This window comes from Danio rerio, chromosome 5 (assembly GCF_052040795.2).
Source record: "Danio rerio strain M-AB ecotype USA chromosome 5, GRCz13ab, whole genome shotgun sequence".
NCBI lineage: Eukaryota > Metazoa > Chordata > Actinopteri > Cypriniformes > Danionidae > Danio > Danio rerio.
The window spans coordinates 27,943,891-27,962,268 of NC_141025.1; the positions used below are offsets into that span (position 1 = coordinate 27,943,891).

General features: G+C 32.6%; 2 protein-coding genes across 2 annotated transcripts; both read left to right on the forward strand.

Moving 5' to 3' along the window:
- The first annotated feature begins 3,065 nt into the window (after nucleotides 1-3,065).
- Nucleotides 3,066-8,726, forward strand: tbx3b (T-box transcription factor 3b). The gene is made up of 7 exons (XM_087253529.1): nucleotides 3,066-3,642; nucleotides 4,000-4,267; nucleotides 4,793-4,939; nucleotides 5,041-5,117; nucleotides 5,411-5,544; nucleotides 6,153-6,700; nucleotides 8,218-8,726. Exons 1-7 carry the CDS (start codon nucleotides 3,347-3,349, stop codon nucleotides 8,530-8,532), a joined length of 1,785 nt encoding a protein of 594 aa, XP_087109655.1. The 5' UTR covers nucleotides 3,066-3,346; the 3' UTR covers nucleotides 8,533-8,726.
- A 2,403-nt stretch (nucleotides 8,727-11,129) lies between these two features.
- Nucleotides 11,130-16,626, forward strand: tm2d2 (TM2 domain containing 2). The gene is given in 4 exon segments (NM_001002640.1): nucleotides 11,130-11,623; nucleotides 13,301-13,388; nucleotides 13,517-13,632; nucleotides 16,243-16,626. Coding segments are annotated over 4 exon segments (690 nt in total). The 5' UTR covers nucleotides 11,130-11,351; the 3' UTR covers nucleotides 16,457-16,626.
- Nucleotides 16,627-18,378: the final 1,752 nt, after the last annotated feature.

Consider the following 18,378-nt stretch of genomic DNA (forward strand, 5'->3'; position numbering starts at 1 on the left):
GCATGTTCTCCCCTTGTTGACGTGGGTTTCCTCCGGGTGCTCCGGTTTACCCCACAAGTCCAAAGACATTCGCTTTAAGTAAATTGAATACACTAAATTGGCCGTAGTGTATGAGTGGGAATGGATGTTTCCCATTACTGGATTGCAGCTGGAATGGCATCCACTGGGTAAAACATATGCTGCATTTGGCGGTTCATTCAGCTGTGGTGACCCCTGAAGAAAAAAGGGTATAAGACATATGAAAATGAATAAAACACCTTTTATGTATCTATATATTCCCAATATTCAAGCTCTGAAAAAAAGAATTTTAACATTGATTTATTGTCATTTATTGCAAATGAATGCTCTAATAGTGAAGACAAATGATCAGAAGTTATCAAATAAAACACAAACATTTCAACCTGTTCCTATATTGTAATAATGACCAATCCAGAGAACTGATAACAACTTTGAAGTGGTCTTTTTATTTTTTTTTCCAGGGCTGTGTACACAGTAAAGGAAAAGCATAAAAACAGTGGACTGCACAATAAAACTTTACAATGTAATTCAACACTGTCCCGATACTGAAGCTGTCAGGCATTTTACTCAATACAGACTATTAAAAAAGCACACAAAAGTGACGCCTGTTAGCCTACTACCAAAAAAAACTGCTAAAGTGCTGATGCCTTGAGGTGGTAAACAGAAATAGATCCTCATTAAAAAGCATCTGATGAGACTTCCCCATTACATGGACTGTCAAATTGGCGCCATGATAGTTTGGCCACAGAAAACATCAAAGCCTGATTTCCAGTTGACTGGTAGGAGTGGTTTAGCATTTAAAACATGACCCAAAAATGCTTATATTGAATGCCAAGTTACACAATGATGGTTGGTGTCCTGCTGGTTTCCATCCACTTTTTGAGTCTTTGTGAAATGTTCAGCCAAAACTGTTCTGCAATAAAAAGTGTAACCGAACACACTGCCTAATCCAGCCAGGACAATCCAAAGCATACGCAAGTCACTTCCCACTCATGTCTCAGCCTATGGTCTCAGCATGACCAGGGGATGAAGTATAGGAGCAAGAAGCGATGGGATATTTTAGGGGAGTCCTTCAAAACGATGCTATAATGAGATGGCTGTATGTAAAATATGCAAAATATGTGATGGAAACACTAAACAGCTCATGCTGTACTATAGTTTGCGCTTGTGCTTTTTCAGGCATGTCTATTACAAGTGGAAGATTGATTATGGGTGGTCTTGTGGGAGGTAAGAGGGAGGGGTAATTTAATGTGACAATCCTAAAAAGACCATCCGTTAAGCCAATATTTTTAATATGTCCTTCATTCTTGTTTGATGTGGTGTGGACATACTGCTGCTCTGATGTGGCAGCTTTATAATTATTCCAGGGGTGCCCAAATATTTTCTTATGAAGGGCCAAAAAACAAACTTGATTGAGGGTCGTGGGCCGAAGGTAAATATATCAAACATTACAAAGTTTCCATGAATAATTTCCTCGTTTATTATTTAAAAATAAATAGAAAACATTACTTTTTGCATATTAACTAATACATTATATATTTTATACATTTTATAATTAACCTATTATAAAGAAAACATAAGAATTCAATTTAAAACATGTGGAATACACTAGTCAAGCTGCACCTGCCTTTACTTTGATTTGCTCACTGAGGACTTCGGAATTGTGCTGAGTCTGCTGAGCAACAGTGTGTTCATTAAAAACAGATTCATTTACAAAATTTTATTGAAACATTTAATTCAAGCTTTGTAGCTTAAAAAAGCAAATGAAAGCTTATATTAAATTAGAAATGAATGTGTATTAAAACCCCAACCCTCCCCAAAATTCTTTCTCTCTTCTCAGATGGGATGGCCTTTGGGCATCTCTGGTTCATACAATGACACCTTTTAAAAAAATGTATATACTACCAGTCAAAGTTTGGGATCAGTTTTTATTTTTATTTTTTTATTCTGTTCATCAAGGCAGCATTTATTAAAAGTAAAAAATGTAAAATTGTTAAACTTATTCATTCAATATTTATTTACTTTTTGTATGTATTTTCAAATTAAGTTATTAAGTCCAGTCATTATTGCTGTTATTAATATTTCCATTTATAACAACAACAACAACAACACTACTACTACATAATAATAATAATAACAATAACAATATATTATATTAGAGAGATTTCTGAATCATGTGACAGAAGACTGGAGTAATGAAGGTGAAAATTCATCATTCAAATCACTAGAATAGATTATTATATTAAATGATTTTGAATAGATATTTTATAGTGCAATAACATTTCACAATTGTACAATTTGTACTGTATTTTTTTTTTAATTGCAGCCTTGGTGAGCAGGATAAGCTCATTTTAGAGCATGTAAAATACCTACTGACCCCAAACTTTTGACCGATAGTGTACATTATTGCTGTTGTTAAGCAATGAACTTTTCTGCAAAAAAATGTGCAGTTTTCAGTCAGCATATTTGGTTTAGACATTATCCCAATCAGAAAATTTTAATTTAGAAAAGCTATCAGACATCTCAATAGCTTTAGAAAGAACAATGTCATTTGTTATATCGTACTGCGATCATGTCAGAATTAATGTCATTAATGTTTTATGAAATTCATGGCCTAAATTGAAAAATATACATGGCATTCAAACATTTTATTTATTTATTTATTTATTTTAACGTTATAGCTATTGGCTTATCCAGTCTCTCCGTCTTCATCTGCAGAAAGAACTGCTGTAGAAATAATATGAGGGACTTCTTGTTTATGTGTCAAAATACACAAAATGTTTGACCTTAATTGCACTTCATAGCTTTGTTTCACATTTCAAATAACAATATGTAAAAAACACGAGCAACACTAAATTTCAGACAGCTAAGCCTATTCTCCATTTGTACCAAATCACTTTGTTGCAGTTGATTCTTCATTAAATCGATTCACCACGCCCTTATGAAGCACAATTGGTTTGGATGTGTCCATAGAGCCAATCAGAAAGCCCTGACTGAACTGTCCCGTCCAGACAACAAACCAACACCATGCTGTCTGGAGATTCGGCACAAGGTCCCCAGAGTTCATCTGTGCGCACGAGACCCCATAAAACAGCCTTTACTGTCTCTGCAGTTGGGTTTTTCACTCAACGGGACAGAGACATGACAGCATGAGAATGATTGACTCACTCAAAAACGCGAGTTTTTATTTAGACAAAGTGTCTACAACTTTTGATCAGTTAAAATATGGTTCCTCATAAAGAGTGAAGACTACACAGAGGAGTTGTTGTGATTGACTGATGATGATACTGATGATGAAATAACCACAAACGCAGCGCTAGTTAAGAGAATGGCGTATCACCACTTTATACCGGCTAGTCCCACTGACTTCACTATTAGCCCGATGCTGGGACAGCAGGCGCAGTTTTTCCCTGTTGGATATGGGCACCAGCAGTTCGCGAACGCGCTCCAGAGCTCGATCCGTCTGGCGCTAAAAGAGTCCGCGGCTCCTGCGCTCCTCTCCGGGCGGACCAGAGACCCCGTCCAGACACCCGAGGACGAACCTGTGGTTCACCTGGAAGGCAATGAACTGTGGGGGCAGTTTCACAAAGTCGGCACGGAGATGGTCATAACAAAGTCTGGCAGGTAAGAAGATGATTTAACACGACTAGACTTCATTTAGGAAAACGTCGTGTGAAATGCGCCATGACAGGTCGCTGGGTTGTTTAGATTTGTTTCTCTTAATTAGGCTATAAGGTGCTGGAAGATCAAAAACAAACTTTTCACATTTATAACAAAGAAGAAGCCCTTTGGTTAATTTAAGAACCTTTTAGTGAAAATCTCTTCAAATAACCATATTTTTTAAAGTTTGAAGAATATTTTAAGAATATAGGCTACAGAACAGCTTTACTATATCTTAAAGGGTTTCGTGCGTGCTAATCAAGAATCTTTATTTTTAAAAGTTTGCTTTGTATTTTGAGTCGTTTCTTCTGCTTCTTTAAGGCGGATGTTCCCAGCCTTCAAAGTGCGCTGCAGCGGCTTCGACAGGAAGGCGAGGTACATTCTGCTGATGGATATAGTCGCGTCCGATGACTACAGATACAAGTTTCACAACTGCCGCTGGATGGTGGCTGGAAAGGCCGACCCAGAAATGCCCAAGCGCATGTACATCCACCCAGACAGTCCTTCTACCGGAGAGCAATGGATGTCTAAAGCTGTGACCTTTCATAAACTCAAACTGACGAATAATATATCCGACAAACATGGATTTGTGAGTATTAAGATGTGAATCACTTTTTATATTGAAGTTCTTCTTAAAACTTTTAATTTTTTCACTGAAAGAAAAATAAATAAAGAGAAAAAAGTAAAAGGTATATAAAACATTCAACAAGTTGCCTATAAGCAATTAAGAAATTTTGCCATGTTTAGTAGGCTTTAGTAAATTAATCTTGCGTTCAGTACCATTTAAAAACAGTTTAGTGATTAAAGATTTAAGAAAAACTGGTAAATTTGTGGTTACTATGTTTTTTTAAATCATAAAACAACAGACTTGTAAAGGTATTTCTTGACATCTTGACATTCTGACTCGCAAAAGTTAAGGTAAACATGACTTTTTTGAGATTTGATTTAGAAAAAAATCTGAATCTAAAGAGATTTTTTTGTTAATTATAGAAATTTTTGAAACTTGAAAAGATATTATTTCCCCACTAATTTTAAATTAATTTGGTTTAATTTGAAGATGTCATTGTTGTTGTATAAAATCATTATTTAAAATGATATGATTTTTGTTTTGCAGACTATTTTAAACTCCATGCATAAATATCAGCCAAGGTTTCATATTGTTCGAGCCAATGACGTCCTCAAACTTCCTTACAGCACATTCAAAACATATGTGTTTCCTGAGACTGAATTTATTGCTGTGACGGCATACCAAAATGAAAAGGTGACAGTACTGTTTCAAATTATTTGTTTTATAAGGTTGTAAAGAGTTTGCTCAATACTTGAAATGTGATATTTTCATTAACATTTATTGTACCTGAACAGATAACCCAGCTCAAAATCGACAATAACCCATTTGCTAAAGGATTCAGAGAGACTGGGAACGGGAGACGAGAGAAAAGGTCAGTGTTGGTCAATATGCAATATGTATATAAAACATTTTTTTTTAATAAACTATATTATCAGCAGACTAAAGTTGATCTGGAGTTAAAAGGCTCCGATGGTACAGATTTATTAGTGTAAATCATATAATCAATCATCATAATCCTTTCAGTTTTGATATGAACAGGACATTTTTTATTTTCAGGGTTAAATTCTATTTTTAAATTGAGATTTTTTTTTTGTGTAAGCTTTTAAGCAACACTGTCTGAAATAATTGTAGTATCCACTGACATAACTTCTTTTTGATTCTCAGGAAGCAGATGTTGCATCAGAGGTGTGAGGTGGAACCCAAAAAAGCCAGTGTGTTGACAGACGACTCGTCCTTTGACCAAATTTCATCAAATTATTTGATTCAAGAAAGTAACGTTGTTACATCAACTTCAACAGGTTAGAATTTATATACTTATACATTAAACAAATATCAAACTGTTGTTTATTATAAACATATTTTATTATTTATATAAATTCACATTCTAATTATATTACAAATGAAGCTGGGCAACGATTAATTTGTAATTAAGCACATCTAAAATTTAAGTTTGGATTTACATAATATATGTGTGTGTGTGTGTGTGTGTGCGCGTGTAAGTGTGTGTGTGTACTGTAAATATTTATTATGTAAGTAGAAATACCCACATGCTTGCATTTATTTTAGAACACACACACACACACACACACACATATAATACAAATTTTAAATTTAAATATCTATGTACATATTTTGATTTTGTATAATTTTGTGTGTATGTACAGTATATTTACATAGTAAATATGCATATCACACACACATTAATTAAACACAAACTTTAATTTTGGTTTGATTTATCATGATTAGTCATTATCAAGCATTAATTATAAGTTAATTTATATCATTATATAAAATTTCAATATTTATTAATACTTTTTTTTTTATAATGTATTGTATTAACAATGTTTTAAATGCTATTTCTAACACACATCCTTAAGTTATTTATTCCGATATTTTACACATTCAGATACAAATGAGAGTGACATTGATGGATTTGGGGATGAAAAGGAAAGCAATGAAGTTGAGTCAATCCAGTCAATTTCTCAAGACGAACAAAACTCCAGAGAAATCTCCACAACCGTGCAAGAGTCCAAGGATGATCCAAATGAGGAGATAGGAGACAGAAACCCTGAGATCAACAGCAAGAAACAGCACAGTGTAGAGCAACCTGCGCATTTACCCTTGGATAAAAAACATGCTGAACAACAGAAGTTTGCAGCTGATGTGACTGATGCTTCTCAGAAGGATTCGCTCGCTCGACACTTTTACTTCCCCACTCCAGGCCTAATTAATTCTCTGCGTTTGCCGTCACACGTCTTGTCAAATTTATGTCAGTTTAATTATGTTGGAACACTTCCACTTTTGGCATCTGAAGCAACTGGTTCTTGGATACCTAGAAGGTCAAATGAAGGAGAGGGTCAAGGTTACACCACTTCAGTCTCGTCCTCACAACAAAGACTTACTGGCATGCAAGATTTACCACCGAACTTTCAGCAGCACAGAATGACCTCTCAGGTAGGGCTGTTATCCACCGTGGGAACTTATTTGATTTAATACCACAGATTATTTATTAAAACTACAAATTTTGTTTGAAAATTAAGATTAATATATACAGTTGAGGGGGGCATTATTAACCCTCTTGTGAAATGTTTATTCTTTTTTAAACATTTCACACAAGTGATATTTAATGGAATTTTTCACAGTATTTCCGATAATATTTTTTCTTCTGGAGAAAGTCTTTTTGGTTTTATTTAGGATGAAAGAAAAGCAGTTTTTACATTTTATAAAACCATATTAAGGTCAATATTGTTAGCCTCCTTAAGCAATATTTTTTAAAAATTGGATACAGAACAAACCATTTTTGTGCAATGGCTTGCCCAATTACACTGACTTGCCTCATTAACCTCATTAAGGTTAAGCATTTAAATTGGACTTCAAGCTGAATACTAAAAAAATATCTAGTAAAATATGATGTACTATCATCATGGCATAGATAAAAATAATCAGTTATTAGAAATTTGAAGAGTTTAGATGCAAAAACCTCTAAATGCTGTTTGATATTTTATATTAAAATTAGCATCTTTCTCGGACTCAGAAATGTTACTTTTATAGTGACAAAGAAGTTCTTTTCATTGCCTTTAAAGTCAAACACTTGAACATAAATATAGGAGGCTGAGAAAAATGCTTATTTTAGGAGAAACTTACAGATGGCATTTAGAGGATTTTGCATATGAACTCTTCATTAGTTATTAAAACTATTATGTTTAGAAATGTGCTGACAAAGTAATCTCTCTGTTAAACAGAACTTTAAAAGATTTAAAATGTTACAGATAGGCTAAAAATTCTGATTTCAACTGTATATTAAAATAAATATAAGACATACTGTTGAAGTCAGAATTATTAGCCACCCGTTGTTTTTTGTTTTCTTTTTAAATATTTACCAAATGATTTTTAACAGAGCAGGGAAATTTTTACAGTATGATAGTATTTTTTCTTCTGGAGAAAGTCTTATTTGTATTATTTCGGCTGGAATAAAAGCAATTTTTAATTTTTAAATAAAATTTTAAGGTCAAAATTATTAGCCCCTTTAAGCTATACATTTGTTTCCGATAGTCTACAGAACAAACCATCATTATACAATAATTTGCCTAATTACCCTAACCTGCCTAGTTAACCTAATTAACCAAGTTAAGTCTTTAAATGTCACTTTAAGCTGTATAGAAATGTCTTAAAAAATATGTAGTATAATATTATTTATTGTCATTATGGCAAAGATAAAATAAATCAGTTATTAGGAATGAGTCAATAAAGCTATTATGTTTAGAAATGTGTTTAAAAATCTGCTCTCCGTTAAACAGAAATTGGAGAAAAAATAAACAGGCAGGCTAATAATTCAGGGGGGCTAATAATTTTGACTTCAATTGTAAAACATTATATCATTGTTGATTTTATTGCTTTCAGGTTGTGTGTAAAATATAACACGTTTATTATTTCATTATTGTCTGATTGATTGATTGATCTGATTTTCACAGGGAGTGCTCGTCTCAGCGCAAGGAAATATATTTCCTTATCCACAGGATTACATGACCACATCTGCTGGCAGCTCTTCTGCAGCTTCTTACCAGGTTCACCGGCAGCCTTTCTTCAACATTAGCTACCGGCCCCAATGTAGACCCTATCCTGTACCAGTGTGGGTGCATGGCCGAAAAATACCACAGACCACCTCAGTATTAATCCCATATGGAGAAACTGATATAAATGAACATGCTAGCATTGCAACTCCTGGATCAACTTTGTTTGGATTAAAAGCTAATAAGGATCAAAACACACGGTGTCAGGATCTCTAGAGATGTCTGTGCTGGAGCAACAACAAACTCTGCTGCAATGATATATGCGACTCTGTGTTATATATCAATAACTGAAGATCTGGGTTGAGATTTAATATATGCTATTTATTCTTTAGTCTTTATCTGCTGCGTGAAAGTGTGAAAATGCATCAAATATAAAGTTGCAGAGCAACCATTAAAGATATTCCATTCGATTTCTGTCTTTTATCTTTATTTTCCTCCCAAATCTGCAGAGTTATATATGCTACAGTAGACTACATATATAAGGGCATGTGGTTAGATTACCACACATTTTATTTTAAACTTATGTAAAGGAACTTGGCAATATCTTACAGGACTAAGACTTTTTAGTAGCATTATTATATTGTTTTTTTTTTCTTACTAGTCATAGATTTTAATTTAAAACATACTTCTCATGGCTATGTTTAATTTGCCAATTTGTCTAAGGAGGGTTTTGTAAACATTTAAACAGCTCTCATGCGAATGTAAATCTGCTTCTCTTTGATCTGAATTTCACCACAAGAGGTCACTGTGATTAAAGTCTCCTGACAAATTCACTGGCAAATATAAGATATTATTTAAGATATATTATACATGTTTATTAAAACATAACACCACAACATATTTTTAATATGTTTATGTAATCAGGAAAATATCATATACATAAAAAGTGGCCTCAATGTAAGCCAAACTTTAACCATTTTGTGACTTCAAATTATATGTTAATCTTCAATCACAAAACAAAAAAGCACTAAATATATGTAATGCTCTAAAAACATTTAATTTCATGTAAAGGTATTATATATATATATATATATATATATATATATATATATATATATATATATATATATATATATATATATATATATATATATATATATATACACATACATACATACATACACATACATACATACATACATACATACATACATACATACATACATATATACATATATATATATATATATATATATATATATATATATATATATATATATATATATATATATATATATATATATACCTTTACATGAAATTAAATGTTTTCAGAGCATATTATATATATATATATTCTATTTCAGAAAACTCTTTGAATGTGTAATATCTCTCTTGTCCTTGTGGCATTAAATTAATAAAAAAGATGGGATATAGCTATTGCTCTTTCTGACTCAAATTTACATCGAATAATATACATTTTCAAAGAAATACCCTTGCTTATTTATTTTCAGAATTAATTTTGATTTATATGTGAACTCCTTAAAATAATAATTATATTGCATGAAAATTCTTTCTTGGTGTAAATCTTTTAAACTTGTACAATTTGCTGGGATTTATTTACGTAATCACTTTTGGCTCTTTGTTCATAGTGTTTTTTTTAAAATGTTCTTTCTTATATGCATAATAAGTAACATAAAATAAAAAACATAAAAAAAACACTGAGTTGTACTAAAATAAACAGTAAAAGTTGTACTGTTAAAATACAGTGAAACAATAACTAACTTTAAATGAAATAAAAAATAACGTGCCAGTTAATCTCCAAATCTTGTGACAAATTTGTGAGGTAAGAATTGTGAACAGTTGTAATCTCCCTCTCTCTTGCTCTCTCTCATTTTTGTTTTTACAGAATAATTTAACAGAATTCATTCATTTATTCATTCATTTTCTTTTCAGCTTAGTCCATTTATTAATCAGTGTTCGCCACAGAACTTATTCAGCAAATGTTTTTCGCAGTGGATGCCCTTCCAAACGCAACCCAACACTGGGACGCACCCATACACTCTTGCATTCACACACATACACTACAGCCAATTTAGCTTATTCAATAAGCTCCAATTCTTGCTGTGAGGCGATTGTGCAACACACTGAGCCACCGTGACGCCCTGAACAGAATACAACATATTTAAATATAGCCTACTTATTTTAGAGTACAATGAAGCTATTCCTACTATTTTTCCAAAAGGAAATCATTACTTATATTCGGTCTCATTGGATGTGTTTATTAAAGAGTGAATTTATTTGCTGGAAAAAAAGTGTGGCTGTTACAGAAATATAATACCAGAAATAAAATGAAAGAAATATCCTATAAACATCTCAGATTCTATGCAGCAAAACATTATTTACAACAACTTAAAAGTGAGATTGATGTAAGTTGTATTGTCTGTAATGAATATGAGGAGACGGCTTTACAGTTTTTTAGGCGCAAAAATATATTAATAAGAATTTCTATTGTTCAAAACATCTTTCATTTTTATGGGAAAATAATATTTGGCTTTACTGTCTATCCTAATCAACAGAAAAATCGTTTTTATTTAGTTAATTTACTTATATTGTTTACTACATTAGTAATAAGAAATAAGAAACTAATAAGAATTAAGCATGTTAAAATGTGCGAACTCTCTAATGTATTTAATTATTACATATTTACATTTGTATTTTGTTTATACTTATCCCCTCACATGTATTTATCTATTGTAAAATGTTATATGCTTTTCTTTTAATAATAATAATAATAATAAATAAATAAAAAAACACTGAAAAAAATTAAATGACGTAACGCTACACATAACGCGTCATCACAATGCGCCGCTTATGTTGTCAACTCTCTCGGTTCGGTTTTAGCTTGTGGTAGCAGTATAAAATGGTACATTTTAGCGCACAACATGGTAACTCGCATATTCTAAAATTAAATTAGTCCAATAATATGTCGACAGGCGTTTACAGATATAACTGGCAGAATCAATGCTAGCCAGCTGCCATCTCGTTGATTAGCTGGAAGACGTTTAGCCGTTCAGCTTTACTGTTGTTGTGAAATCATGCCGCAGATTTCAGTCAACTACATTTTACTATGCGGACAGTTCTTGTTGTTTTTTACAGTGCTGCTTTTACAGTGTCTAGAAGGGATTCACTCACAAAACTCAACCGAGCCACCCGGAAACAGGGTAACGACTAGCAAACCAGTTCTGTTCAGCGAACAACCGGAGGAAAATGTGACGGAGAGTGGTAGCGTTATTCCTACCGAAACATCAAACCACACGGAGCAGTACGAGTATAACCCTCCGTCACCTGTCGTGCTCTGTCGATACCTGTAAGTAAATATCTTGCTAAAACACGCGGCCTGGTAAGTTTTGTATTGGACATTCTGCTTACATTCGCCAAAGCGCATAGTAAATGTTTTTATTTCGTCACACACGCTAAACCAACTTGGAAATGCATGAATTAATAGTTTGGACAATCATGTCATTTTCATTAGCCGTAACTAAAGTTTTAAACAAACTAACCCTTTCGTTATGACACCACCCCAAATCTGAATTGTTTCTAAAAATAACCCTTTTATGACACAAATCCTTTTATGACCACAGTATACCCATTTTTGATGGCTACTTCCAGCAGCAAAACGCACCATGTCATAAAGTGCGAATCATCTCAGATTGGTTTCTTGAACATGACAATGAGTTTAATGTACTCAAATGGCCTCCGTGGTCACCAGAACTCAATCCAATAGAGCACTTGTGGGATATGGTGGAATGGTAGAATCACATCATCGATGTGCAGCCGACAAATCTGCAGCAACTGCGTGATACTATGTCAATCAATATGGACAAATTTCTCTGAGGAATGTTTCCAGTACCTTGATAAATCTATGCCACAAAGGTTTAAAGCAGTTCTGGGGGCAAAAGGAGGTCCAACATGGTACTAGTAAGGTGTACCTGATAAAGGCCTGTAAGTGTATATTTATTTTAAAAACGTAAACACTTGAAAATGGTGGAATTTGAATCAACTGTTTACAAGATTTTGGATGAAGGGCTTGAATCTGCCTAAAAGTGTAATTGTGTTGCACCCATACTATTTATTTTACTAAATAGATAATAATTAATTATTTAAATAAAATATATTTTTTGCTTTTGCATAAAATGGTAACTTTAAAGTGTGGACATGTGATCTGTCTGTCTTTTTTAAAATTAAAATGATTATACATTTACGATGAAAGATTTAAGATGTGAGAAAATTACATTATGAGTAGGCCCACACGGAATCTGCGCACGCAGAATTCCGCAGATTTCTGCTGATTTATATCCCATTATTAATTCTGTTTATTTACTTAAGTAAATTTGTAAATATGAATTTATTCAGTTTTTATTCAGTAATTTATTAGTTTTTATTTAATATATTAAGGTTTTAGTTATAATACTCCGCTGGATACTCCCAAAATAATTCTGCAGAAATCTGCAGATTTTTACCAAAATTCTCCGCAGAAATAGCAAAGAAAGTCCACAGATTCCGTCTGGCCCTGATTATGAGCAAACATGCCACCAGAATGTTCCTTTGAATACTATATTAGTAACAAAGCATCTGGTATAATGTGATGAGGTGTGCATGTAATTATGTAAATTGCTACACTTGAAAGTGCTGAAAAGGTTTGAAAATGCTCCTGAATAGTGCTTAAATATTACCTAAAATTGTAATAACTTGATATGTGAATTCTAGAAATGAACAGTATTTCAGTATTTTAGCAGTATTTTTTGTTTAAATTTAGAAGGATGACATAACAAGGCAATACATTTAAGAAAGTCTTTTAGGAATTCCATGTTTTTTTTTTGTTTTTTTTTTGTTTTTTTTAAGTTGGCTTGGCTTGAATGTGTGATAAAATAATAGAATAGATCTACGTTTTGGCTGTCCAATACAAAACCCTGTGCACATTGGGCACTGTTACAGATTTTGATACGGCTTTTTTGATGGTCATTTGTGCTGTTATTTCATTCAGACCGGAGGAATTCATATTCTGTCAAGATCCAGTTGATCACGGTGGAAATGTGTCTGCCTTTCAGGAACTGGGTTATGGGTGCGTAAAGGCAAGTACATTTTTGTATAGATTTTTTCGCACAAAAAATATGTGGCTCAGAGCATTGAAGATGCTTACATACCAATGTTTAAATATTTGTAGACAAGTTAACAACATACAATTTGCTTTTCCATATAGTTTGGTGGTCAAGTGTACAAAGATGTGAACCATACCCAGGTGTTATGCACAGCACTTGATGGCATTGAGTGTGCTGGACCACGAGAGTTTCTCAGAGGCAATGAACCATGCATTAAGTGAGTGAAACACAATATAATACAAGGTTTTATTTTGTAGATGTTTTAGAAATGTAAATAAATTAAATTAATGTTTGATTTCATGCCAAAGCTATTTTCATTCATTAAATGCCATTTACTGTAAGTGAAAGGATGCATGCTATTTAAAATAGCAATAATTTAGCAGTACTTTCAGATTGTTTGCAAATTGTCTTTTTAAGAGTAGAGACTTTTTTTTTAGACTTTTCTTTCTATAATATGTTAGATTATACTGTTTTATATTCAGCTAGAAAATATTTTTACTCAGAAATAACTTTGGTATGGTGGCTGAGAGAGCTTAACATGCTGCAATTTAAGAAAATGAATGCAATTGGAAAAATGCCAGCAAATTAAGAAAAATATCTTTATCTGTTTGACGGCACGCATGCTGCAAATCCTAACACATAGACAATAAAAAATGCGCTGCATTTTCACACACTGCAAACAATTTACGAAAACACAGTGCATTTTTATCGGAATACAACAGAAATGTTTCAAGAAGATGCAAAAACCTTACGGACACCGCTACGCCATGACTATTGCTCAGTGCAGTTGTAGGTGATCTTTGAAAGTTTTTTTTGTTTGATAATTTTAAATCCCGATTGCCTTGTCTCCAGTATTTATTAGTCTAAATAACTATAAATTAAATAGCAGTGTCCGTCACTTTTCAGGGTCTTTTTTTCCGTTGTGTTATTTGAAAAGTGTTGTGAGGAAATGCTGTGTGTTTTCGTAAAATGTTTGCGCTTTTTAAATTTATGTGTTGTGAGTATTTGCATCACGTGTGTTGTAAAACAGATGAAGATCTTTTCTCAAAGATTTTTCTCACGTGTTTTCTTAAATTGCAGCACGTTAAGCTCTCTCGGCCACCGTACTTTTGTCCAGTGGCACCAAAATATTAGAGCATTTCTTATTAAACGTTAAAATGGAAATAGTTCTATAATGTTTTTGTGTTGGTGTAAAACTTGCTTACTAGCAAAGCTTTTTTAAGTAGTCTTTGAAAGTTCTTTTACAGTGTCTCCCTATAGTTGTTTTCAGTATGGTCTTAATTAGAGCTGGGCGATTTGGCTTCAAATCTAAATCTTGATTAATTGAACCTTTTAACTCGATTATGAATAATGAACGATCATTTTATTTTCATAGTTCACTAATAAGTTTTGTACAAAGAATATGCTCACATGTAATGTGCTCACAAAAGTAAGGAACTGCACAAAGGCTGTGCTAGACCATGCCTGTGCTTTTGACACAGAAATATAAAGTAGCCTTAACAGAGCAGGGTCACATGACTCCACACACGGTAGCCAAAGTAATACAAAAAATTGTCATGAAAAAATTGATCGATTATAGGTTCTGAACATTGATTTAGATTACATTTTGATTAATCGCGCAGCCCTAGTCTTAGTTAGGCATGCCACTATATCTATTTTTTGTTGTATGATATCTTGCACCAAAATATATGTCAATAAACGATATTATTATAATTTTAAGATTAGATTTTATGCTACTTATTATATAATGCCAGAATGACAATATAATATCATCACAATGCAAGTGCACTCTTCCAAAAAACATTCTTAAAAATATTAAATGTAATTATAATCATTTTAATAATTTAATAATCAGGCATTAAAATAAGAATGTGAAAACACAAATCCCAAACAAATAATACTAAATGTTTACAAAAAAAGTAGAAGTTAAAAAAGAAACAGAAGCTGTGATATCTCCTACCAGAGTAATTTATAGTAAATAATTTAGTGTTTTTTTTTTAACCATACTGACACCTCAAATATAGATCAAGATTTTGTACAATCAGCTAAAATGCTGCTAGAATTGTATTTTATGTTTGGGATATATATTAAATCACCAAAAATGATTGAGGTCATGTCCATGTGTTGTGGATAAGTCAATATATATTGACTTAATGTGACCAAATGGTAACATCAACATGCTTAAAATAATCGACATATCCTTATCCAGTAATCACAAATGAAATGGAAAAAGTAATTTGCCAAAAATTTTAAGTCTTATAATATTTAATTTGACTTTAAGTATTTTATTTTATTTGACCTCTGTTTGTTAACAGTTGTATTATATTTATTTTAGCTGCCACAAGAGGGCAGTAAAGTACCATGGATCCCTTTTACTGAGAGTCTCTCTCTCTGTGTTTTTTAAATCTCAAGGCTGATCCTTGGTAGACAACTATATTAATCCACAAGCATGACAGTAAACAGAAACTTTCCCCGTTATTAATGCTAACAATCAACATGCCAATAACGAAAACGAGTGTGCGTCTTTTTTTGGCATTTTCTTTTTAAACAAATATTTCACCCAAAAAATCTGCCATCATTTACTCATCCTTCACTTATTCAGCACCTGAGTTTCTTTCATCTGTCGAACAGAAAAAAAGATATATTGGGGCATATTCACTTCCATATAAGATATTTGTTCATACTATGGGTCCCCACGATGGGCATTCTTCAAAATATCTTCTTTTGTGTAAGAAAGAAACCACACAAGGGAGAGTAATTGATGAGGTAATTTTCATTTTTTTAGGTGAACTATCCCTTTAACATGTTTTTTTTTTTTATCTTTAAGATACACAGGACACTACTTCATCACCACTCTACTGTACTCCTTTTTCCTGGGATGTTTCGGCGTCGATCGTTTCTGTCTCGGACATACTGGGACTGCGGTGGGAAAACTACTAACCCTGGGTGGTCTTGGCATCTGGTGGTTTGTGGACCTGATTCTCCTGATAACAGGTGGACTGACTCCCAGTGACAGCAGCAACTGGTGCACTTTCTACTGACATAAAGGTGGCTGTCTTTCATACACTTTTCATAAATACACTGTATGCATGTGGACTTACATAGGCCTCATTTGCCATTGTTAGCTGTAAAATACTGTTCTTTCAGGTTTCTTTTGTAAAGTGTTTATTTGAAGCTGTGTTGTAAATAAATATTGTCTCTTAATCAGTAATTATCACTATCTGAGTGTAGTCTTTATGAACCAAACAACATAAAGTTGATTAGGATTTATGTTCTGTATCTTCAAAACACACTTCTCTTTCCTAGTTCTTTGCGTTGCTAAACGACGTGAAAAAAGTCAGCACGTTTAGTTGGATTGCAGCTTTTGCCTGAACAGCTGCAGAGAATTTACAGATCTTGTTTTAGACTGAATTCCTACAAAGAGATGTCAACAGACAGATGTTAGGAAACAGCTTGCAATTAAAAACACATACAATAATAGAGTCTATTAAGCACGCAACTCTTGGCAGAATTCCCATACGCTGTTCACACTATTAGGTGAAGAGCTGTAAAAAGTTTCACGTTTTGTGACTTGCATGTTTCCTGTTCATTATGTATGAAATTTGTTTACTGTTGGACGGACAATTTACTGAACAAACGAGGTGCTTTGGAATGTTGCAACTTATGTTACGTTATTGCTTTAAAATAACATCTACAGTTAAAGTCAGAATTATTAGCCGCCCTGAATTATTAGCCCCCCTTGTTTATTTTTTTCCCCACTCTCTGTTTAACGGAGAAGTTTTTTTTAAACACATTTCTGAACAGTTTAATAACTCATTTCTAATAACTGATTTATTTTATCTTTGCCATGATGACAGTAAATAATATTTGACTAGATATTTTTAAGACATTTCTATACAGCTTTAAGTAACATTTAAAGGCTTAACTAGGTTAATTAGGTTAACTAGGCAGGTGAGGGTAATTAGGCTAGTTGGTGTATAATGATGGTTTGTTCTGTAGACTATTGAAAATAAATAAAGCTTAAAGGGGTTAATATATTGAAAATGGTACTTAAAAAAAATTAAACTGTTTTTATTCTAGCTGAAAATAAAACAAATAAGACTTTCTCCAGAAGAAAAAATATTCAGACATGCTGTGAAATTTCCTTGCTCTGTTAAACATAATTTGGGAAATATTTAAAAAAGAAAAGAAAATCAAAGGTGGTTTAATAATTCTGATATTAACTGTATATGTAATTCAATACGCTATTACACAAAATTGTAAATATCTTTCAGATAGTGAAATTGATTCCTTATTTGAAGACAGAAAATATTAAATACTTGCAGTGCATGAAAACTTTGAGGTTTGCCACAAACCAAAATGAAAGCAATGCACCAAAATAAAAAAAATTGGGCAGAAAATGACATTTCTGTATGCACTTGGCTAAAAAATGAAACCAAAAATACTCTACAATGATTATTTATCATTCTATTAAGTAAAATAATTCAATAATTAATTCTACAGACATCCTAAAAACTATTATGTATACTAATCTATTTGAGTTGCTAAAGGGATATTGTATAAGAAACACCTTTTCTAAGCAATACTATGTGTGTTCAAATTAAATAACAAACAAAGATGACCGAAAATGTAATTTTTTAAAATGTATTTATTAGTCATAAGAGCTTAAAGATAAAAGTAGACAGATGATAACAGAATGTGGCTCATTAATTTGCAGAAACGATTAAGTCTAGAAAAAAGAGAGACATTTTTGACTTACCTTAGCCAATAAAAAGTATGATTACATGCCTATATTCGAGTGAATTCACATCTTATGTGCTTCACCCCCCAGTGTTGCAGCGTAACAGTGTCCTTCTGATGTTGTCTGTGATGTGTACACACAGTACATGTATAAATGCTGAAAGGTACTGTAATTACAACAACTGTAAAATGTTCTGTAATTGTAAGAAATGTAAATGATCAT